This window comes from Anabrus simplex, chromosome 2 (genome assembly GCF_040414725.1).
Source record: "Anabrus simplex isolate iqAnaSimp1 chromosome 2, ASM4041472v1, whole genome shotgun sequence".
Taxonomy (NCBI): domain Eukaryota; kingdom Metazoa; phylum Arthropoda; class Insecta; order Orthoptera; family Tettigoniidae; genus Anabrus; species Anabrus simplex.
In genome coordinates, this window is record NC_090266.1 from 830,453,861 (window position 1) to 830,479,344 (window position 25,484).

General features: G+C 42.9%; 1 protein-coding gene across 1 annotated transcript in view; it reads left to right on the plus strand.

Moving 5' to 3' along the window:
- The first annotated feature begins 1,811 nt into the window (after nucleotides 1-1,811).
- The window catches only part of LOC136863704 (matrix metalloproteinase-25), a 72,921-nt gene continuing 49,248 nt past the window's right edge, over nucleotides 1,812-25,484 (plus strand). Inside the window, exons 1-3 of the mRNA XM_067140061.2 lie at nucleotides 1,812-1,928; nucleotides 20,727-20,879; nucleotides 24,319-24,431. Of these exons, the coding sequence (XP_066996162.2) occupies nucleotides 1,812-1,928; nucleotides 20,727-20,879; nucleotides 24,319-24,431 (383 nt within the window). The remainder of the gene's footprint in view (nucleotides 1,929-20,726; nucleotides 20,880-24,318; nucleotides 24,432-25,484) is intronic.

A 25,484-nucleotide genomic window follows, 5' to 3' on the forward strand; every position in this document is an offset into this window, starting at 1 on the left:
TGAGATGGCGGCACCAGTCTTAGAAAGCCAAGAATAACGGCCTAGAGGATTTGTCGTTCTGACTACACGACACCTCGTAATCTGCAGGGCAAGGCTGAGTGGCTCAGACGATTGAGGCACTGCCTCTCTGACCCCAACTTGGCAGGTTCGATTCCGGCTCAGTCCGGTGGTATTTGAAGGTGCTCAGATACGTCAGCCTCGTGTCGGTAGATTTACTTGAACGTAAAAGAAGTGCAGGGATAAATTCCGGCTCCTCGGCGTCTCCCAAAACCGTTAAAATTTAGTTAGTGGGACACTATAACATTACTATTGTAATCTGCAGGTCTTCGGGCTGAGCAGCGGTCGCCTGGTAGGTCGCGGCCTTCGGGGCTGTTGCGCCGTTGTTTTTTTCGTAACATGTGGCGCTATAGACTGTTATGAAATATTTCGTGCCACATGTATTCTTTCATCTTTCTTTCTTTCTTTCTTTCTTTCTTTCTTTCTTTCTTTACCGGACGAGTTGGCCGTGCGGTTAGGAGCGCGCAGCTGTGAGCTCGCATCCGGGAGATAGTGGGTTCGAACCCCACTGTCGGCAGCCCTGAAGATGGTTTTCCGTGGTTTACTCATTTTCACACCAGGCAAATGCTGGGGCTGTATCTTAATTAAGGCTACGGCCGCTTCCTTCCCATTCCTAGGCCTCTCCTTTCCCATCTATCTGTGTCGGTGCGACGTAAAGCAAATAGTAAAAAAAAACCTTTCTTTCTTAATCTGTTTACCCTCCAGGCTTGATTTTTCCCCTCGGACTCATCGAGGGATCCCACCTCTACAGCCTTAAGGTCAGTGACCTGGAACGTTAGACTTTGGGTCGGGTAGGGTACAACTGGAGAGGAGGACCGGTACCTATCCCAGGCGGCCTCATCTGCTAAGCTGAACATGGGCCTTGTTGGAGGATAGGAGGATCGGAGGGGAGAGACAAGGAACAGGGAAGGAAGCGGCCGTGGCCTTAAGTTAGGCAGAATTGGGAAACTACGGGAAACCACTTCGAGAATGGCTGAGGTGGGAATCAACCCCCCCACCCCCTTCTACTCAGTTGACCTCCCAAGGATAAGGGGATCCCGTTCCAGCCCTCGTACTAGTTTTCAAATTTCGTGGTAGAGTCGGGAATCGAACCCGAGCCTCCGGGGGTGGTAGCTAATGAAACTAACCACTACACCACAGAGGCAGTATGCATTCTCTTTTTATGTGCCGGTAAATCTCCCCACACGAGGCTGTCATATTTGGGCACCGCCACACGCCAACTTGGGCTCTACCGTCTGAACACTGAGCCGGTACCACCCCTATTTCGATATATAACAAACGTGTGAATAAGTCGTACTGGCCGTACTGCTCAGAGTGTTCACGGCTTAATAATCAATCTTCTTTCACGAAGTACACAATGCCCAGACTGTATAAACATAGGAGCCCTTAGACGCTATTTACAAACATGCCAACTCACGAGATCGACACTGTCTGGGATAGTCTGTTTTTCTTATTGATGTGTCACTCAGATGATTTCCAAGCGGATTTCCTTGGGCAATTAACATACCTACATCCTTTTGCTCTTTGTTTCTATTGAGCCATACAGTTACATGTCTTTTGTTTGGCGCGTGAGCTGGAGGAAATACCATCGATGTGTGGAATCTAAGAATAGATGATTCATGCAAAAGAGGTTTCTCCACCCACAACTGAGAGCCCAGCTGTTGGCGTGCTATAAACACCAAGGCGCGCATGGTTATGTATCAGATATCACTGGTTCCCAGCCTTGATACAGCAGCGTGCATCACAGTTACAGAATGATCGCGCTCTGCAACGTTGTTCTGACAGTGTTCGTAGTCGCCGTGAGACCTGCTCCCGTACCTACTACGACCACAGCCGCTCCAGTGACGCCGGACATTCCTTCTGTGGAGGCGGTGAGTTACCTAATGTCACAGCTAGCGGCTAGGTTCAGGCAGCAATCCACTGTATCTGTGAGGTGATTTTCTAAACGGGACAGGGGCGAGTGAGTTCTATCGAGAGAGTAGAGATAAAAAAAGGAAAACAGATGACAGTTTGGTGCATATTTTACTCGTAAGAGAATATTGTTTGAATTGTCACTTAAGAAGACGTCGCTGAGTTCGAGAAATCACTCTAGTATTTCTCACATTTCGCCATGGTGAGACGACACAATTTCATTTTACATGCAACTTATAAATGTACTTAAATCGACAATTTCTTTGAGTAAGAGGTCGGTGGGTGGAATTATTATTATTATTATTATTATTATTATTATTATTATTATTATTATTATTATTATTATTATTATTATTATTATTATTGGTCTAATATTTCTGAGTAAGGCGATTTTGTGATATTTCTCCTATGACATTTTTACAGTGCAGCGTTTCATTTTTGTAGCTTCTTGTTTTCGGTTGTAAATTTAGCTCCATTGCGTGTTGCGTGATGAGACTGGAAGCCGAAGATTTAAAGTTCGGATCTCGATACTGTCAACGGGTATCCTGAGTTGGCCCTATGTTTTCCTCGTTGTTAAAAAAATGTTCAATCTGATAAGAGTGTGTTGTATCAACGGTTTGACGGCTGGCTGAATCCTCAACACCTACCGTCATAGGTAATATGGTTGTAGAAATACACCATACTGTAAATACTTGATTTGGTTAATCTGTAGTTCGAAGTCAGGAAACAAATGCTGTAGGGTAGCTTGTTCGTTTTCCCTCGACTGTGTGAACTACTTGTTCACAAATATGTAGGGCCTACCTAATAAATATCTATATAGGCATACTCCTTTTCTGATACACACACTGCCTTGCGAAACAATCTGTTTAACAACAGATGTATAGCACAGGACCTCAGTCATAGGTCAGATATATTTAGTAGGTATTCAAATATGTTAGAGCCTCCGTGGCTCAGGCGGCAGCGCACCGGTCTCTCACCGCTGGGTTCCGTGGTTCAAATCCTGGTCACTCCCTGTGAGATTTGTGCTGGACAAAGTGGAGGCGGGACAGGTTTTTCTCCGGGTACTCCGGTTTTCCTCGTCATATTTCATTCCAGCAACACTCTCCAATATCATTTCATTTCATCTTTCATTCATTAAACATTGCCCCAGAGGAGTGCGACAGACTTCGGCAGCCGGCACAATTCCTATCCTCGCCGCTAGATAAGGACTTCATTAATTCCATTCCTGACCTGGTCGAATGACTGGAAACAGGTTGTGGATTTTTTCAAATCTGTTAGTATCTGAAATGAAATTACAAACAATTCAGGAGTGATCCAGTTTCATAATTTGCACGAAAAGAAAATCAGACTCCTGTTTAAAATTCTTTTGATTAAGTGCAAAGTTATTTTTAGTACGAAATACTCTTCACAAAGAATATTACAACAACATTTTCATAAAACAGTGTTTGAGGACCAACCAAATGGCACATAAAGGTCAACACATTTTCGAGGTAATGTTTATTTTAATGTTTATTTATAATTTGCAATTTCAATATGAGAGTGTTGAGTGCATTTCGAGGTCAGTTGGTGTACGGAAGGAAAGCCGTGTAAGTTAAGATGGCTTGTTCAAAGTCCCACAAAAAGCTCCAGTCATTATGTAATTTTAAATTAAAATTTAAAGTGATTTAAATTATTTCCCGTAAATGAATATAATGAGAATGCACGCGCGCTTTCAAACACATAGTCTTTCATCCTGAAGATATATTCCCTAAACTCTTATTTTTGCTACTGGTTTTTTTTCCAAGTTGCTTTACGTCGCACCGACACAGATAGGTCTTATGGCGACGATGGGACAAGAAAGGGCTAGGAGTGGGAAGGTAGCGGCCGTGGCCTTAATTAAGGTACAGCCCCAGCATTTGCCTGGTGTGAAAATGGGTAAACACGGAAAACCATCTTCAGGGCTGCTGACAGTGGGGTTCGAACCCACTATCTCCCGAATACTGGATACTGACCACACTTAAGCGACTGCAGCTATCGAGCTCGGTGCTACTGGTTTAACGTCGCACTAACACAAAGAAGGTTTTCGGCGACTGAAGGATGGGAGTATTGGGAAGGTAGCGACTGTCGCCTTAATTAAGGTGTGCCTGGTGTGGAAAATGGGAAACCGGGTGACCTACCGTGGGATTCGAACCCACCATCTCCCGAATTAAAGTCACAGCTGCGCGACCCTAGCCGCACGGCCAACACGCTCGGTCTTTTTATTTAGCATGCCAAAGACAGTTCCTTCTGGTTTCTCTTAAGGCTATAGGCTACTTATTTTAACAATGTCATAGAATTTAATTTTATGGCCCTTCAACTGCGATGGTTTGAAGTGCCGATGGAATCCTGAAATTTACCTGAAATGCCTGCCTCTTACCCGGAGGCCCCGGGTTCGATTCCCGGCCAGGTCAGGGATTTTTACCTGGACCTGAGGGCTGGTTCGAGGTCCACTCAGCCTACGTGATTAGAATTGAGGAGCTATCTGACGGTGAGATGGCGGCCCCGGTCTAAAAAGCCAAGAATAACGGCCGAGAGGATTCGTCGTGTTGACCACACGACACCTCGTAATCTGCAGGCCCTCGGGCTGAGCAGCGGTCGCTTGGTAGGCCAAGGCCCTTCAAGGGCTGTAGTGCCATGGGGTTTGGTTTGGTTTGGTTACTAGTCTCTCTCATTTAAGCATACTCAACTGTCTATTTGCTGTGCTGGGTTCAAAATTCAGTTGAGTGACAAGGATGCATAATGTACTGGATCTATAATCTGTCAAAGTCCCAGCTTGTATGTAATGTTTTGTGCTGTTAAAACTATTCGTATTCTATTTCACTTTTCCCTGAGAGGCCTGATGCCAATAAGCGACCTGCTTGTTTGTACGAATGGGGCTCACCGATGAATTCTAATCTCGAAGATGGCACAAAGACCCAGTCCCCGTGCCACAGAAATGAACCAATTAACGTAAAAATCGCCGACCCTATCGGGAATCAAACTCGGGTCCTTTGGGCTAAAAGCCAGTATGCTAACAATTTAGCCATGGAGCCGGGCCACTTTTGAGATAAAACCAGATAAACGCTGTGAACAACTCCGACAGCTGTTTGAGTGGAGTTTCCTCCACGTGTTCTAGCTTTAATTCTGAAACCCAACTTCATTGCTTTTGTGTGATAAGATTGGGTCGTCAGAGATTCAAGTTCGAATCTCTATACTCTCAACTTGTATCTTCAGTACGACCGGGCGAGTTGGCCGTGCGCGTAGAGGCGCGCGGCTGTGAGCTTGCATCCGGGAGATAGTAGGTTCGAATCCCACTATCGGCAGCCCTGAAAATGGTTTTCCGTGGTTTCCCATTTTCACACTAGGCAAATGCTGGGGCTGTACCTTAATTAGGGCCACGGCCGCTTCCTTCCAACTCCCAGGCCTTTCCTATCCCATCGTCGCCATAAGACCTATCTGTGTCGGTGCGACGTAAAGCCCATAGGAAAAAAAAAATCTTCAGTACGTTTTACCTTGTGTTTTTTTTTGTTTACTCCAGAAAAATGCTACGAATTTGTACGAATGCCCGGTTCGGCTGTCCTAAGCATAGGCCCAGCAGTTGCCATTAATAAAAGCACATAGCATCTAGACAAATACTGTGATATATGTGCAGTTGCGGGCCAGTTATCTCATCTGTTTCACAACTGTCAATTTAATCCCCACTCTAGCACCTTCAGATCACATTCACTTCAGTGCTGTTACACATGGAATGGATGTCATTCAATCAGGTTCCCATCGCCCACACCAGATACCAGACCACTCCGTTGTAAATTTGAGTCACGCTCCTATTTTTTGTACAGTACCATTACAGGAGGGATGAATTAGATGGCACCGCTCAGGATAGGTATCACTCTGACTCGAAATAATCAGCTGAACTTCTGATCTTTTACGGTTGCTCTGCAAGCTAAGCTTCATAGGTTGGCATTTAAACTGTGTCTTTGTACAGTATTTCTAACAGTCAACGGACGAAGTTGTCTAAAAAAGTGAACACTGCTATTCCAGTTGACACGTTATGAAGAACACAAATTCGATCCACGTGGGTTAAAAAAGAACTCCAGCAAATTACTTCCTTAGTTTTAGAAAATAACTTCTCCTTTAGCCGTCGTTTCTAACGAGGAATTTGAAATAAGCCCTAACTTTAGGACTAGAACTCAAATCAACTGGAAGTGCGAAACCATTTAACCAGGTTGGACACCACTCAAGAACCTCACTTTCCCAACTCACGGTGGAACGGATGAGGTAGAGGTACTTAACCAGACGGAGAGGAAATCATATTAGTATCTTTCTGCTCTCTTAATGTTAACGCTCAGTTTAGTCACAGCAAAATTTATTTCACGCACCAGTATAAAGGCCAGTTCCTCACTGAATTTTAAAAAGGATGTATAGTCCCTAAAAAAAATGAGAGCGTGGTATTTTACGAAGGGCGTACTATATTGTTTGGCACTTTATTTTTTGTACGTCCGGATATGATTCACATTTCTCTTTTGAAGGTGGTGTGTAACTAATGTCTTGTTCCACCGTTTGGTAGCAGCACACGAACAGGGGCCAACGAATGTACTCGTCATAGGCATTTCATAACAACACTGTCAGCGTAGGAGCAGACAATATGGAAAGCAACCGTCAGAGGCAAGCGCTATACGACTTGGTTCCTATGGAAAGAAGGCGTGACCACTGCAGAAATTCATCGGCGCTTGGTGGCAGTCTGTGGAGAACATGCACCGTCACGGAAAACAGTTTACAACTGGGTGGAAGGTTGGAAAACAGGACGCACTCGGTGGACAAAGGAACCAGTTCAGGAAGGAATGTGACAGTGTCAACACCAGCCAACATTGCCCGGGTCGAACAGGCCATCCATTGAAACAAATGCATTACATTTACGGAAATGGGGACAGCCAAGGGAATTAGCCGAAATACCCTGCAGCGGATCGTACACGGCCAATTACAGTTTGGGAAGATGTCATGCACGTGGGTGCCTAGACTCTTATCTGCAGACGAAAAGAAGAGGTGTATGGACGTGTGTAGATAACTTTTGCAACGGCATGATCAAGATCCAGCCGACTTCATGGCTAGGCTTGTGACTGGTGATGAGACATGGCTCCACCGATGTGCGCCTTGTTTTCCAGCCTTCCATCCAGTTGTAAACTGTTTTCCGTGACGGCGCATGTTCTCCAAGCGCCGATGAATTTCTGCAGTGGTCACGCCTTCTTTCCATAGGAGCCAAGTCGTATATCGCTGTCCCTGACGGTTGCTTTCCATGTTGTCTGCTCCTACGCTGACAGTGTTGTAGGCTATGACGAGTGGATTCATTGGCCCCTGTGCGTGTGCTGCTACCAAACGGTGGAACAAGACACTAGTTACACGTCACCACCTTCAAAAGTGAGATGTGAACCATACCCGGACGTACAAAAAATAAAGTGTAAAACAGTATAGTACGGCCCTCGTATGTTCTCGCATTTAATACCTTATCATTATTATTTTAATTATTATCAAGATATAACTGACCTCCCATGTAGATACAAATCTTTTGGATATTCACAGCAATCATTATATGTATTGATTCAATTGTTTCGAGAAAAGTGAACCACCGAGGAACTTATACAATACTATGCGCTCATTCTATCTGAGCGACTGCACACGGATCTGTCCAATGCCATTCCTCATAGTAAAAGTGAGAGCATCATATGGCTTGTATTTGAGTAGAATATGCGGTATGTATGTAGCCTTACTTGGTCAATGTTTGTTGTAGTCTCTTAAGGGAAGTCATAATTGAAATTTTGCCATTTCTTCTCCTTCTTCTTTTTCTTCTTTATCTGTTTACCCTCCAGGGTCGGTTTCTCCCTCGGACTCAGCGAGGGATCCCACCTCTACCGCCTCAAGAGCAGTGTCCTGGAGCTTCAGACTCTGGGTCGGGGGATACAACTGGGGAGGATGACCAGTACCTCGCCCAAGAGGCCTCACCTGCTATGCTGAACAGGGGCCTTGCGGGGGGATGGGAAGATTGAAATGGATAAACAAGGGAGAGGGAAGGAAGCGGCCGTGGCCTGAAGTTATGTACCATCCCGGCATTCGCCTGGAGGAGAAGTGGGAAACCACGGAAAACCACTTCCAGGATGGTTGAGGTGGGAATCGAACCCACCTCTACTCAGTTGACCAGCCGAGGCTGAGTGGACCCCGTTCCAGCCCCTCGTACCACTTTTCAAATTTCGTGGCAGAGCGGGGAATCGAACCCGGGCCTCTGGGGGTAGCAGCTAATCACACTAACCACTACATCACAGAGCGTGTAAATTTTGCCATTTTTGACCAAAAAAATGAATTTTAAGTTTCAACCTAAAAATCCCTCAATTCTTTCTCTTTCAAATCCCGTTATCAGTTGTCCTCTACCGTCATATTATAGCTCAAAATGTCGGGCAGCGGTTCGGCTTGTACAGATCAAGTCCACGCCCCATTCTCTCACGCTGCCAGACAAAATTAGCTTAAAATTTCTTTCGAACTACCATTTCAATAATACCGCTGGAATATATTTACCTTGTAGTAGGCCTACACCGTGCGTAGAGGGGGCCCCATGCACGCCCAGAGTTAGTCGGAGGCAAGTCTGCGCAAACCAGTCTCTCCAACATGTCTCTGTGTGTATGGCCGATAAGTCTGCAGGCAGGTCTCTGATATTCTGGCGCTGCTTGAATTCAGCCGGAGAGTTTGCGACGAAAGCGCTATCTCAAAGTTGCAGCAGAAAATGTAAACGTGGAAACCTACAAATATGAAACTGAGGTTATTTCTTCGCGTCCTCTTCGTGCAGAGCGCTACATTATGTCCAAGTAACAACTCATCTTCGATACTGACTATCCGATTAATTTCAATCCGTATGTATTTTTCAGTCCGCCTCTGTGGTGTAGTGGTTAGTGTGATTAGCTGCCACCCGCGGAGGCCCGGGTTCGGTTCCCGGCTCTGCTACGAAATTTGAAAATTGGTACGAGGGCTGGAACGTGGTCCACTCAGCCTCAGGAGGTCAACTGAGTAGAGGTTGGTTCGATTCCTACCTCAGCCATCCTGGAAGTAGTTTTCCGTGGTTTCCCACTTCTCCTCCAGGCAAATGCCGGTGTGGTACCTAAGTTAAGGCCACGACCGCTTCCTTCCCTCTTCCTTGCCTGTCCCTTCCAATCTTCCAATCCCCCCATAAGGCCCCTGTTCAGCATAGCAGGTGAGGCCGCCTGGGCAAGTCTCCCCAGTTACATCCCTGACCCAAAATCTCGCGCTCCGGGACACTGCCCTTGAGGCGGTAGAGGTGGGATCCCTCGCTATGTCCGAGGGAAAAGCCAACCCTTGAGTGTAAACAGATTGCATACTTGCATTCTTAATTCATCAATATGGACAATGAAGCTGATAGATTATAGTGTAAACAGATTAACAAGAAGAAGAAGAAGATACATTTTTCAACCATCCGAAGTGCATAATCTTAAACAGCTGAGCGCGTCGTATTCAAATCCCTCGGTAAATAATAATTTAGTCTGAGTGTGTGTGGGCAACTGCATATTTCAAAATCTGAGCAGGAAAGTATTCCAGCAGTCTGGTCGTGTATGGGGCCCTTACGAGGAGAAATACATCTCAGGGAGTAATTTATATTCCAGGGAGTTTTTAAATCAATCATGCTTCTTAAAACTTTCAATTGCTTTTATCTACCTTACAACTTTTTCAGCTCTTTGCCATGCATAAAATGCTCGTTGCGATTGTGTTCGTATCGGATTCACCTGAAATTTTCAGAGAATCCTTGAATATCTACAGGAATTAAAAGTAGTTCTGCATTGTATTATCAGCTGAATATTATCTTTCTATTTTTACTCATGAAATAGTACGAAATTCGATTTTTGTCTATTTAATGAATTATGAATAATAATAAAAATATCTCGAATAATTTATACCTGACTGCAAAACCCGAAGTTGTTCTTAAATATATGAGTATATTTGACAAGTCGTATAGCTCAAAAAGAAGAAAGAAAGAAAACTGTGCTGCAAGGAGCATTCTCCACGCAACATATTAAAACATATTAGCAACCAATTAACTAATCCAGTCCAAGTTTTGTGTGGGACTATATCTTATTAATATGTACTTGCACTTTTTAAATTTGGTTATGATAACTGGTAAATTGCAGAAGTTCAAAATTTCAGCCGTGACTCTCCATAAAGTGGGCAGGACGCTACAAGTTAGTTGTGGATAAGGACAGATCATCACTAGTCAAGTGTGGACAAGGGTACTGGGCGCTGCTAGAATTGATAAAGATCAACAACCATTAAGATTATTGTACTACAGAGAGCTGGTTTCTATCTTCGACAGCCGGACTGAGTGGCTCAGACGGTTGAGGTGCTGGCTTTCTGACCCCAACTTGGCAGGTTCGAGCCTGGCTCAGTCCGGTGGTATTTGAAGGTGCTCATATACGTCAGCCTCGTGTCGGTAGATTTACTGGCACGTAAAGAACTCCTGCGGGACTAAATTTCGGAGCTTCGGTGCCTCCGAAAGCCGTAAAAGTAGTTAGTGGGACGTAAAGCAAATAACATTATTATTATTTTATCCTATCTTTGACATGTTTACAATGTTTTCTCTAATACTGTGATGTCCACTCTGTATAAATATGTATGTGAGCTACGTATAATGGAGACGCGGTTCTGTATGTAGCTTGCTAGTGCATTCTCTTGCTGAGAAATAAATGCAATGTTATATCTACAGGTGTTTGAGAGATAAATACAAATAATCCCACGGAAGGTAAAGATAAATATCCGAAGCTCGTAAAATATGATTTTCTTAAATTTAGCGAATGGTTCGTCCGATGGAGGAGCTTAAAATGGAGTGCGATTCTTGTGAGTTAGGTAGTAGCTTCGTTTACCCCTCGGATTATGCCACCCTCTGTACAATGTTTCAGCCAGTATGCATGTGTAAAATTCTACACTTCACTTAACTGCGGCTTCAGGATGTATCCAGCGTAATGTGCAAGGAACACTTCTAAGTACATCATTACACTGCAGCTTTAGGTAGTATGCACACATAAGTTGTATGAAAACGTTCTACGTACAAGAAGCGAACGTTTTCAGACTGGAAAATATTGTTATGTTTGTCAACAAAGCCCTAAGTCGTTCATCACTAAATACTACCTAAGCTACTTCTTCTTCTTATTTATATGTTTACCCTCCAGGGTCGGTTTCTCCCTCGGTCTCACCTATACCGCCTTAAGGGCAGTATCCTGGAGCTTCAGACTCTGGGTCGGGGATACAACTGGAGAGGATGACCAGTACCTCCGCCAGGCGGCCTCACCTGCTATGCTGAACAGGGGCCTTGCGGGGGGGATGGGAAGATAGGAAGGGATAGACAAGGAAGAGGGAAGGAAGCGGCCGTGGCGTTAAGTTAGGTACCATCCCGGCATTTTCCTGGAGGAGAAGTGGGAAACCACGGAAAACCACTTCCAGGATGGCTGAGGTGGGAATCGAACCCATCTCTACTCAGTTGACCTCCCGAGGCTGAGCGGACCCGGTTCCAGCCCTCGTACCACTTTTCAAATTTCGTGGCAGAGCCGGGAATCGAACCCGGGACTCCGGGGGTGGCAGCTAATCACACTAACCACTACACCACAGAGGCTACAGACTTCAAATTTCCATTTTTTTTCATTTTTGAAATAGGACGTTTTGACGTCATATCTATTCAGTGTCCTACCAATAAGAGTCAGGAAAAAAATGTATTTATCTTCCAAACAGAGCCTCCGTGGCACAGGTGGCAGTGCGCCGGTCTCTTACCGGTGGGGTCCGTGGTTTAAATCCTGGTCACATCATGTGTGATTTGTTCTGGACAAAGGGGAAGCGGGACAGGTTTTTTGCCGGGTACTTCGGTTTTCCCTGTCATCTTTCATTCGACTAACACTCTCCAATATCATTTCATTTCATCTGTCAGTCCTTAATCATTGCCGCAGAGGAGTGCGACAGGTTTCGGCAGCCGACACAATTCCTATCCTCGCCGCTAGATGGGGCTTCATTCATTCCATTCCATTCCTGACTGGAAACAGGCTGAGGATGTTCATCTGTCAAACACTCTGTATATTAATTATATCTCTTAAGCTGTTACTCCATGTAAGGGGGCTTGGGACATAGTTATCAACAGCCCCCGTGAACCCCGAGGGCGTGATTGTGTTCTGTATGTTAGATACCGCATGTTCGGATATGAAATATAATTTCTGAAGATGCTCAAGTGTGGTATTTATGCCGCTGTGTTACCTAAAGTTGAGCGTATCCGGTTTCAGGACTCTAGCCAGTATTAATTTCACAGCAGAGCCAGAAACTGAACCCAGGTTAAGTAGACTGTAATGCTAACCCCTAGAACATGACGTCAGACTAAGATAGGAATGTGTGATTGTGATGCGGTGTAGACTACCAAGCACTTGCACCTCATGTAGTAAATAACGTGGCAGTCCTGTGACGTGTGACTATGGTCTTAAGCCACATTCAGATTTAGCAACACTACCTCACAGACACCATTCGAATTCGCCCGTGAAGCGATCTGATTAGCTAACTTCAGCAGCTGATAAAATGACATCGGTGTGAGATATCGGCTTTATTCCAAATTATTTATCAGTATGACCAACCATCTAACGCTCATATGCCCAGTTCACATTGTTTTCGGCCACTCTCTTCCGGGCTAGCATGGCCAAAAATATGGCCGAGAACTAAATCAAATTCAGGAAAGTCAATCGTAATTTATCAGTGTTTTGCCCCAGTGGGGCTTGGGCTCAACAGTTGAATACCGCACCTTCCCAAGACACTGAACGGCTAGCACGCAGGTAGCGACACCACTATCTATCTATTAAATGTTTTCATTCCCCACCCTGAAGGGGTGGGGCGGGCCACCTAGAGGGTAACGCCTTCTCTCTGAGGCCAAGATATGTGGGCGGGTTGGGGAGATGTGACGGAAGAAGTAGGTGATAAAGTATTATACTGTAGTTCGTAGTTCGTTGAGTGAGTTTATTAGCATAGATGGCTACAAAGATGGTTACAAAGTAGTACAAATCATATTACACAGATTTAGAAGTATGTAGAAGGATTATATAACGGCTATGGAACGAAGGATGGGTTAGTGCTAGAGATAAGGGAAAGGGTTCAGATGTGAAAGATACAGGAGAAGTTATGCGGGGAAGTGAGTAAGGTTTGGAGGGGGTTTGTTGGGGGTGGTATTGGAGGAGAAAAACCGGGTGGAGGAGGGTAAAAACGGATTTGTGCACTCGGTGGAAGGAAAGGAGGAACTGGCCGGGGACGGTGACGAGGTGTATGAGATCCGTTAGCAGGTCGGGGAGGAGAGCGAGAGGGTTCAGTGTGATGATGACGGCCTTGAAGATGGATTCCGTTGTTGATGAAATGTTGGGCGATTTCCGGAGGCAGTAGATGAAGGCGAACGAGGTGGGTAGGTCCTGTAGCGTTGGAAATCCGGGCTGCTCTGGGAACTGGTGTTCCTGTATGGCGGAGGTCTTGAACTATGGCGTCGTTGGATAAGAGCGGGTCCACTCCTCAATGACGGTGGTAGTGTCAGTTGCAGTTGCTGGTTGTTGACTTGATGAGGTAGGGGTGGGAGGCGTGGTGATAGTAGTGGTCATGATAGGGATAGGATGGGTTGTTACCGTAGTCGTGAGCGAAGTTGTGAGGGAGGTGCGAACTGGGGAGGTTGTGAGGGTGGTAGTAGTGGTTGTGTAAGGAAAGGACAAGGGTCGTTGTGGGGGTGTGTAAGGAAGTGGATCAGGGGAATAGTCTGGGAGTTGCTCTAAAATATTGCTGAAAGTATCTTCCATGCGATGGAGGCGTTGGCAGATTTGTGCACCAGTGGCGAGAAGATGGTCGCGTTCGGTGGATGTGTTGAAATGAAGAAGGACGTCGGTTGATGGTACGGAACCTTCATGAAGCCTTGTTGCGCAGTATACTCCAGACTTGCGGAGTTCGGTTAGGATGGTTTCTTCAGTGATGGATTATAGGACGTCCAGGACAACACAGGTGAACATGTTGGGAGGCCGACTACCAACTTGGTGTCTAGCCTTTATGCTTTGTTGGGTTGGCTGGGTGCGAAGATATAGTTGAGCCGACACCCGGCCGAAGCAAAAATAAGTGAGGTGATGATGTCTGTTGCTTGCTGATATGTTGAGATTGATAATGACCCGACACCACTGTAAGCTGTCATATGACAAGCACAATGCAGTGCGGCCGTACAAGGGGAGACATACACAGTCAGACCACGATATCTCGAACCTCCATTACTTGAAGTAACTTACATTTCCCTGCCGTTTGTCCTATACTACACGTGTATTTATTTCTCTATTACACGAAATTCGTTTACTCGAATAAAATATTTCCTTCCTTGAAGCAAAAAATGCTCTGTAAATCGAATTTTGTGCAACATTAACTGTGCAATACGGCATTTGTGGTTTGAGAGGAAGAAATAAGAAGTAAAGAGAGGTTTACAGTGATGTTGGGAGCTAATATGACGGGAACCGAAGAACTGAAACTTCTAATGATCGGAAAATCGGCGAACTCTCGCTGTTTTTCGGGTGTGAATTAATTACCGGTCACGTACGAAAGCAACCCCCGAAGTCGCGGATGACAAGCTCCATTTACGAATCTCCTCTCCGTGGTATTGACGAGAAGTTTCAACGTGAAGGGAGGAAAGGTTAACAGTAACAAACAGAAGCGACTAACGGGGTTTTTCCAAAGGTGTTAACTGAGGTATGTATCTTGTTTCACTAATGTATGTGCTGTATCCTGTCTTATAAAAAGTTATAATTAAAGTGATGCCGTAAAATAGAGTTTGTACATTTTCAAATATTGTTAAAAATAATGTATTCATTATAGACTATGGATACATACGATCCAAGTATGTGCTGTACAAGCTCAGAAACGGTATTCTCCATATCTCGAAATTTCGATAACTCGAAATAAAATTAAGCTCCCGAAGTGATTCGAGACATCGAGGTTCCACTGTATCTCCACTTACTACGAGGGCTGTAAATAAAGATACGTAATACAGTAACAAGTACAACTGCGTTACATTCCTTTAATGTAGTCATATGCAAAGTCTGTTACCTTCTGTTAAATGTCGGGACCGCTGGGGACCGTTAGCAAGGCGTTCTCTGCTGATGACAGTGACGGAGCGCCCTACTACGTGGAGTACTACGGATAATTGCCGGATGGCCTTTGGAAATGAGACCACTCACGATGTCAATCTGATCTTTAGGAATGGACGGCCAACCGTGCGGTGCAAATCCCCAGTCTCATTCCGATCTGTACAAAACGCCTTGACTTATCGTGCAACCGTCCTATACGGCAATGTTTTCTCGCCACAGGCTTCACGTAATCCTCGATAGCATTCTGATGCAGTTTTGCCACGTGCAATCTCGATTTTAATCCACCAACACTGATCACCTTTTGAAACCATGCTTTAGAGCGGTTATATAGACACTCTTCACTTCAATGCCACACAGCAACAACACTCCTAACTGGATGCCCGTCAAATGCACACTACACATTGACAACAGCGCCACCTGACCGCCCTCATATCCAATTTCGTCATGCCCGATCTCCTGCGCGAGTGTCTGGACTATGTTGCTACTACTTTATTTACTGCCCTCGTATGTAATATGCCCTTCCGGGCTAGCCTAAATCGGAAGCCATACTTTTGGTCAGTTAGGTATATCGTTTGTGCATACCCATTTCATATATAGTGCATTAATTTTTCTCCGTCTTACGAAGTTATTTTCCTTCTTATACTCTTAGAAGTCCGGTTCTCGAACAAGGGGGTAAAGGATAAGTTAGGGATGAAGTCGATGAATGAAACTATGCGTATAAAGAAATTTTTGTGCTGGAGTCATGTGAGGCAAGTGGAGGAGAATAGCTTACGCAGGAGAATAATGACTCGGCCTTCAGGAGTAAAGAAGTAGAGAACGGCAAAGGATACACGGTGTTCAAGTCAGTTTTAATGAATTATAGATAAGATGCGTGGAATAAGGGAGATCACGGAGCTAGTTGCAAACTGACGATTGTGGAGTCTGTTCTTTTACAGAGGCTTTGAGATCGAATGCTGAATGGCATAACGATCCATAATGAAGATGTATATATGTACGTATTGTGCCCTTTTTTATAGGCATGTGTGGCGGTGATCCTCTTGTAGACTCTTGCCTCGGCTGCTGATGAGGGGAGTGGAAATAAATAAGTACGGGTCAAGCTAGCTACAAAATAACGTTACCCAAGACTGATTTAAATCAGATGAATAAAATTTATTAACAGAAAAATGAATTTATTTAAAAATAAAAAATCTCTACTGAAATTAAAATGGACTAACTTACTATCGTTCAAAAGACGGAATATCAATAGAATGAAATAACCATCTAGCAATCCATGCAAGATTTAAATACCACAAGATCAAGTCTCCTGACTGAATTTACCACTGATCAAAGAATCACAACACAATTAATGAATTGATTTACATAAGAAAAGAGTGTTGCTAAAACAATTCAAATAGTAAATAGACTTCACAGTTAAAAATCTGACATCAACATGGTCAGATAGCTGAAATGTTACATTGTAAAGTTATTTTAAACCAAAATATACCATGAACAACAGTGATGGAAGTTTTCGCATTCCTGAACTATATTTTGCGGCATTAATTTCACTGGCTTATTTATTAAGGTCGGTTCATTGACCTGACTTGTGCTTAAATTCCGCTATTTATTGTTGTGATATTTATTTGTCTATATTTTGCGGTGCCTTTCCTTATTGTAAAGTTAATGTTGTCATTTATTTACGGTGACCACCGGCTGTCCTTTCTAATCACCATTAACATATGCGAAATCGAAATCCCCTTGAAATTTATATGTTCATATATCTACAAAACACTGTCAACTTAGTGTTCATCAAAACAAAACATACCAAAACACCATAAAAAGAAATACACCTCCATTGAATTAAATAAGACGATTTATATCCACGTACCTCGCTACACGAAATTATGTTAATAAGGGTCAATTAATTAAAACATTACTTTTAATAATACAAGCCACCACGATAAATTAAATACTACTTATAAACCAAACCCCATGGCAAAACAGCCCTTGAAGGGCCTTGACCTACCACGCAACCGCTGCTTAGCCCGAAGGCCGCAGATTACGAGGTGTCGTGTGGTCAGCACGACGAATCCCCTCGGCAGTTATTCTTGGCTTTCTAGACTGGGGTCGCTATCTCACCGTCAGATAGCTCTTCAATTCTAATCACGTAGGCTGAGTGGACCTAGAACCAGCCCTCAGGTCCAGGTAAAAATCCCTGACTTGGCCGGGAATCGAACCCGGGGCCTCCGGGAAAAATTCAGGCATGCTACCCCTACACTACGGGGCCGGCTAAACACTACTTAAGTCACAGTTTATATATTCTCACACGGTTATACTTTCATTGTTATATCCTTATAGATGCTGAGGTTCCATTGTCGTCAATCAATACAATAATTTATTTTACTTTTATTACATTACAAAATTCAATCTCGGAAATTCAATCATTTCATCAGCAACCAATAACTCCTACCTCGTTGCCATTTTGCTCGGCGGCTTCGCCTCATTATCGGTCCCTTCTCTTTTCATTAGCACATTCTTTCGTCTAGTATCTCATCATCCCTGCTATTTATTAGCGTACTCAAAGCCTCCGTTTCTCTCATATTTATCAGCGTAGACTTGAGCTCTAATTCATATGAGCTAATAACAGCATTTACTGGCATTTTAACCTCTGTTTCTCTCACATTTCTCAACGTAGACTTGAACTCGAATTCCTTTAGCTAATGACATTATTTACTCATATGTCGTCTCCTATACCTTAAAGACGAATTTCCTTCTAGACTCTATCCTTCATTTCACTTATTAATTATACTCAGGGATAGCATTACGTGCTCGTTATCATCTTTTCTAGCTTTCGTTCGGACCTCTTGATCATTATTCATTTCAATATTTATTATCTCCTGCAAATTAGCAACTCATTTCCGCTTAAACAATGTAGCATTATTCTCTATACTCAAATCATGGTTGCCTACACAATCGATTTTCGGCTTTCCAACTCACATTTGCATCAAACTAACGAATCTATCCATTTTACCTCGTGGCCTCGGTTAATATTATTATGATTATATTATTCAAAGGTAATGGATTATTACTATGTTATTCACAGATACCTTATTATTATTACCATTATTATTCAAATATACCGCAAACAAACATTATACGCTACCTCAGTTGAATTCATTATGCATTCCAAACAAATACATTATTATTATTATTATTATTATTATTATTATTATTATTATTATTATTATTATTATTATTATTATTGACACAAGTTGATTATTGATTATTATGGGTTTAAATTATCACTGTGACCAATCATTCACCAAGCACACGCTGATTACACAAATTTGTAGGATTTACCAATTTTTAAACTGACGGTTATTCCTTCTCATTATTATTATTAGTACAATTAGTACAATGATAATAATGATTATTATTATTATCATATCCTTCGAACACAAGACAATTATTATTATTCAAAGTATGTCAGACATCGCAAATCGCAAATCGCAAATACACACTGAAAACTTACATGACGCACACAAATTTTATTATTATCTTCCATGATACGAGCTCAAAATATTCACATTCCGATCGTTAAATCTGATTGCTCCAATCTCTACAGTGAGATATGATTATTATTCCAAACTGTTATCCTGATTATTATTGTTCTTAGGTACGTGAATTTAATGCTATAATTAAACTATCATTTTAACGTACAACGGACAATGCGTTGTTCAACGTCATATTAATTTACAAGATAATAAATGCAACATTTCCTTTACCTTTTGTTGGCTGCTACCTGCATTCCGCTGGCTCCCGCTTCCGTAGTGGTTTACTCCATAATGGACTTCATGGTTACCTTATAAAACACGTAGCACACGCGAATTGGACACATTATAATTTGACGGAGCACACGCGTTAATTATTTCACACGAGTTGTTCAAGCTTATACCAATGATACAGCTTTTACACACAAAACAAATTTTATACACTTAAATTTTAGATCCCAGTTTGTATTTTGAATAACCTAATTCCGCTAACCGACGTTTGTCTCTCAAAATCAGCTGGTGAAACACCTGCTTCCTGTTTCAATTCTTAGCCTTCTTGCATTGTTTGTATACAAGATTCCTGGTCAGTTAATTGTCTTTGCAGAATCTATGGAATGTGGCCTTGGCTGACTGCCTCCAGTTATCTGAAACTGGCTGTCAAGACTACCCTTCTGATCTCGTACAATTTGTTAACCAAGATTAGTTCCTCTCTCTCCAAAACTGCTACTGTCTTTATGAAATATTAGCAGTCGCTAGATTGTTGTGGCAGCTTTACTGATCGTGAACTCCCTGCACAGTTCAGCATTATGAGTTCGTGAATTTCCACCTGACTTCTCAGAAAAATTTTAGCCTTGCTGCGAAGCGACTACTATTAAAAGAGCTGTAACTCCCGTTGATAAATATATCATATCTGAGTCCTCATTTACGGCACTTTAACACTGCGAAGTTCAACTAAATGTCGTAGACTGTTCAAAAGACTGAATGTAGACTGGTGACAAATCAATACCGATTGTTCAGAAACATACTAAAAGTTCGAAATATTCTTACATGGACAGTTCAAACATATAGACATTTCGTAACATTCTGACAGTTCCAAACCCTTAGGCTCTTTCACGACTCACCGACTGCTCACGACGACTGAATACATCCCGACGATTTCAAAATCTACAGACGATTCAAAATATACTCTGACGATTTGTGACACTCAGACAGTTCCCTACACGTTACACACATTGACACATTAGAAATAGCCATTCGTCAGCTTCCACAGCTCATTTTGTATGATTCTGACACCATGCCTCCGAACTAATTCTTGGAGAGGGGATGGCGGACTGATACTGTGAACTTCTGTTGATTTATTTAGTGTCCATGCGGCTTCTTCATCCGGACGAATCCATTCCCCACGAACTTACGACGTAGTTGCCGATAATTAATTAATTATGGTATAATTTAACACTTAAATCGGCACAAAATTTCTTCTTAATTGTATAAAGACGAGAGCACAGTATTTCTTCTGTAACTCACTTTTCAATCTCGACAACGACTGATTAATATTTTCACTTCGGTAGGGCGGTTGAATTTTCCAATTTTATGATTGACCGAAAACTGCCTGCGGCTCTACATGACGTTTTGCAACAAGGACCCAACCACTTTCTCAAGGGGTGTAAGGTGGCATTCTCCCTCTTACAGATATAGTGGTTTCCTCGTCTCTCTTTAAGGTGCGGCTGCTTTTGTTCCGACATACGCTTTCACATAGGAAAATTTTGCTGGGTTGTCTCCCTTCGGCTTGTAGAATTTTATTTGAGGTGTTTATGACTCTTGGGTCTTCCGGGACGTGACGTAAAGCAAGTTCTGGGGATATATCTTGTCTCTGGTAAGTCTCTTTGTTGCAAACTTGGGAAATACCTTCACTGAATTTGTTGTCTGTAGTTCTCACATATTAAAACTGATAATTTAATTAATTCATCCATTTGGTATTCGCCTTATGGGTGCAGTATGCATGTATGTATGTACGTATGTAATTTAATAACAATAAAGCTAATTTGCGTTCCACCTTTTCCAGATAAAATTTATGAAACGTTTTGGCTACTTGGACCCAGGCATTCCTGATTCCGATGCACTGTACAGTGAAGATGCAATAGTGGAAGCAATTAAAACGGTCCAAAAATTTGGAGCCATACCTGAAACTGGAAAGTTGGACAACAAGACGATTGAGGTTAGTATGAAAGGTCATTCGTGTCTAATCATCTGTAGAATAATATGGTTTATGTCAGTATATGCATCCCACATTAACTGTTGGTATTTTATTTTACTGCTTTACAAAGCGAAAAAATGAAACTCCAGGAACTTTAGTCTGTCTGAAATTTAATTGTGTCACATAAGATGATAGTAGCCCCAGTATACAAAGGAAAGGGCGATGAACGTAAAACGGATAATTACAGGTCAGTCAGCTTGACATGTGTTGAATGTGAGCTCCGGGAAAACAGTCTTTCTTATTATATTACACACGTTTGCGAAATTACTGACTGGTTTGATAGAAGGCAGTTTAGGTTTGAGAAATGTTATTCCAGTGAGTCCCAAATTTCAGGATTCCTGCCAGATATAGGAGATACAGTATTTTAGATTCAGGAGGTCAAAAGGACTGTATCCCTATTTATCTATACAAGGCTTTCGAAAAGGTAGATCATGAGGGACTGCTGACGCAAATGGGGGCTGTTGGACAAGGCAAAATAGTAGTTGGATGGGTGGCTAAATTTCTAGAAAGCAATTACATTAACAAGGTTGTGAATAAAAATTACAGATCTCTTCTTATGGTTATGAGGGTATTTAGGGGTTGTATTAAGGATGTACCTTCTAATTTCACCTCGAATGCTCTTCTGTATGAGCTACGGTGGCCTCGTCATACTTCTTCCACCGAGGAGATCTGAGCTACTGTAAAACTGCAGAATGCGCGCTGGTCACGCACTGTGGGCAACTCAGCAAAATAGTCAGCTTTCACGGGAGCATTGCACTCGAAGTAGATTTTCAGCTTGGGGCCTATTGGATCGTGCCGAGTACATGTGAGAAGACTGACTCCGATTTGTATGTATCTGACCTTACTTGGTTTTGGTTGAGAATATTCCCCATTACTTCTTCTTCTTCTTCTTAATCTGTTTATCCGCCAGGGTCGGTTTTTCCCTCGGACTAAGCGAGGGATCCCACCTTTACCGCCTCAAGGACAGTGTCCTGGAGTTTCAGACTTTGGGTCGGGGGATACAACTGGGGAGAATGACCAGTTTCTCGCCCAGGCGGCCTCACCTGCTATGTTGAACAGGGGCCTTGTGGAGGGATGGGGCGATTGGATGGGACAGGCAAGGAAGAGGGAAGGAAGCGGCCGTGGCCTTAAGTTAGGAGAAGTGGGAAACCACGGAAAACCACTTCCAGGATGGCTGAGGTGGGAATCGAACCCACCTCTACTCAGTTGACCTCCCGAGGCTGAGTGGACCCCGTTCCAGCCCTCGTACCACTTTTCAAATTTCGTGGCAGAGCCGGGAATCGAACCCGAACCTGCGGGGGTGGCAGCTAATCACGCTAACCACTACACCACAGAGGCGGACTCCCCATTACTTCCAGCTCGAAATTATAGATCTGCAGTGCAACGCCAGGCTGAAAGACATATTTCTGCAATCCCGAGTCGTGCACAGTTTCTATAAAACACTTCATCAACAACAATATCATTGACTGCACGAGCAAACTGTTAATTTCATTTCATGTTTTATTCCGTCTATGCGTACGGACGTTTGTTTTGTTATTATGAAATTGGTTCCTTGTTATGCTGAAAGAATGAATACATGTGCCTGTATGCAAGGCATTGATGTTATAAAATGCATAGAATTATTTTTGTCATCATGTTTGGTTTGAATACAAAGGCTGCGAACTCTGATTTTGCTTCAGTAGTCTGATCTAACCATGAAGACACCTTCTGCGACTCAGCCTACGTCCTTTTCTCTAGTGGAGCTGGGAGCGGAGCGAGTAATACCGATGAGTAATCCGGTTCTAGCGGTAGAATGCACCACCGATCTCCTCCGCTTACAACTGCAAGTACTCGCGGAGGACCACAGCACAGTGTAGCGTACGACACATGTTAGAGTACTGTACTTGTATTTAATGTGTGCTTATAAAATTTGCGTCTATATTTTCTCCGCTTGTTGTGTTTTGTAGATACTGCAAAGTATATTAGGTAATAATACTTGTAGTGTTAGTTTGATATTTAATCCCATTTTTAGATGGTATTTATGTTTTTAGAATATTTAAAGGAATTTAAAGAAATTTTTACAGAAATTTGTACCACAAATGCCACGTAAATCATCTGATGCATTGCAGTTCTTTGAAAATACTGAAAATGAAAACCTACAACCTGTTCTCCAGTCATTGACCGGGTCAGGAATGAAAAGAATGAATCCTATATAGGCTATTAGTACGATGGGGTCGCCACTCCCAAAGTGATTTATTAATGAATGATAGATGCTATGAAATGAGAATGGAGAGTGTTGCTGGAATGAAAGATGACAGGGAAAACAGGAGTACCCGGAGAAAAAACTGTCCCGCCTCCGCTTTGTCCAGCACAAATCTCACATGGAGTGACCGGGATTTGAACCACGGTATCCAGCGGTGAGAGGCCGACCCGCTGTCGTCTGAGCCACGGAGGCTCTTGAAAATACTGATGATAAAAAAAGAATCAAAATGCAAATTTTGCGGCCGCATTTACGCAACTGGTGGTGGCATATCAGTTTGTGGGATTATATCAAGAGGCATCACAAGGATGAAATGAGCAGGTGGGCTTCTCGAAATACCTTTACATTGTCATACCAATAACGTGTTTAAACGTGCCGCTAGAGTATATTCACTTGGTAAAGCCGGGTGATGATGTCACAACAACTGCTCCGCTCCGCACTGCTATTCTCTAGTACACTTGCACCAATTTATCGCAGTGGTGGGACAAGTCTTAAAGCCACCTCTGGTATAGTGCATACCGAAGAGGTGGCCAACCGGACAGTTAACATTTCCTCGGCATGTATTATATGTACTCGACATGACCTACTAAGCTGAAGATCTACAGCAGGGCCTCTCAAACGCCCACAATCTCACGCGTGCAAACCGAGGTGCAGAGAGTCTGTGCACCGTGCATCGGTCCGACTCGGCTCACTTTGGACCACCGTTTTATCTCGGGGCGACTCGGCTAAATTCGGTTCAACTCGGCTCGGTTGGTGGAGCGCTGCAGAGCAAGTGAGGAAGGGGAATACAGGGGGAGCAAGGGAGACAGGCGTAGGGAAGGGGAGGAGCGAAACAGAACTATTGCTTAAAAATCGAGGAGTGGGGTTCTGCACTCTGATCAACCTAGAGGAGTAGTGTCATGCAATGCACCGGTGCATGCACCCTGAGAGGCCCCGGTCTACAATATTTCAAGTATAGTGCGGTCGTGAAAGCTGAATATTCATTACATACTGTATTTCCAGACTGTGGTGATTGAAGCAATTAACGATCACGTAAACCTGCTCTTTATAAGATCAAACATTGAACGCTCAGTCAAAGTGACGTCTTAAATATTTCTAATGGTCGAATTCTTACAGATCATTTTCAACATGGCACTATAATCCTTTACATTTCATTTACAGCTAATGAACTCAAAACGGTGTGGAGTACCGGACGTGAAGCGTGAAGCAAAAAGAAGAGCCAAAAGATACATCGTTGGTTCCCAAGGATGGAAGAAACGTAAAATAACATATTTGTAAGTTCATATTTACACTTATTAATACAAAATACGAGAGTGCATTTACATTTTTAAGTACTTTTCGCTCAACATGCGACAAGCCTTTCGTCATTTACAAGGTATTTTATAATATCTGATGTTATTGTTATTTATTATCTACAGTAGCCTGCCTATAATGATCTGTTTGTGGTTGCCTTTCAAGGAAGATGTACAATAGTTACTATAACGCAAACCCGTGGCATATCAGCCCATTATAGCCTTGGCTTGCCAAGACGACTGCTGCCTAGTCAGATGGTCTGCAGATATTGGTGTGCACGTGGTCAGCGTGAAGACATCCTCACTCACAATTTTTGACTGGATCCCGTGCCTCTCATATCAGACAGCTCCTCAGTTTGATTCACGAGGCTGAAAGAACTCCGTCCCAGATATCAGTTCACAATTAAAATTCTGAAATATCAGAAATAGAACCAGGGACCTTCGGGTAAGAGTGATCCCGCTAATAATAATAATAATAATAATAATAATAATAATAATAATAATAATAATAATAATAATAATAATAATAAAAGGTTAACAACATAAGCTGTGTTACATGTTTAAATATCCAATAGGACACGAGTAAAAGGAATATAATATGAATGTTCTTACGGACATGGTCTACCAAGCCCGATGGTTTGCATATTATGAGGTGTCGCGTGGTCGGTACGACGAATCTTTTCGGCTCCTCAATTTTAATCACGTAGGCTGAGTGGACCTCGAAATAGCCCTCAGATCCAGGTAAAAATCCCTGACCTCGCCGGGAATTGAACCCAGAGCCCCTAAGTTAGAGGCAAATGCTAGGGCTGTACCTTCATTAAGGCCACGGCCGCTTGTTTCCCACTCCAAGGCCATTCCTATCCCATCGTCGCCATAAGACCTGTCTGTGTCGGTGTGACGTAAAGCAAATAAATAAATAAATAAATAAATAAATAAATAAATAAATAAATAAATAAATAAATAAATAAACCCAGTGAAGAATACATTTAGGTAAACATTTGTTTCATTCTAGGGGGATTGGAGCTGGTGTAAATA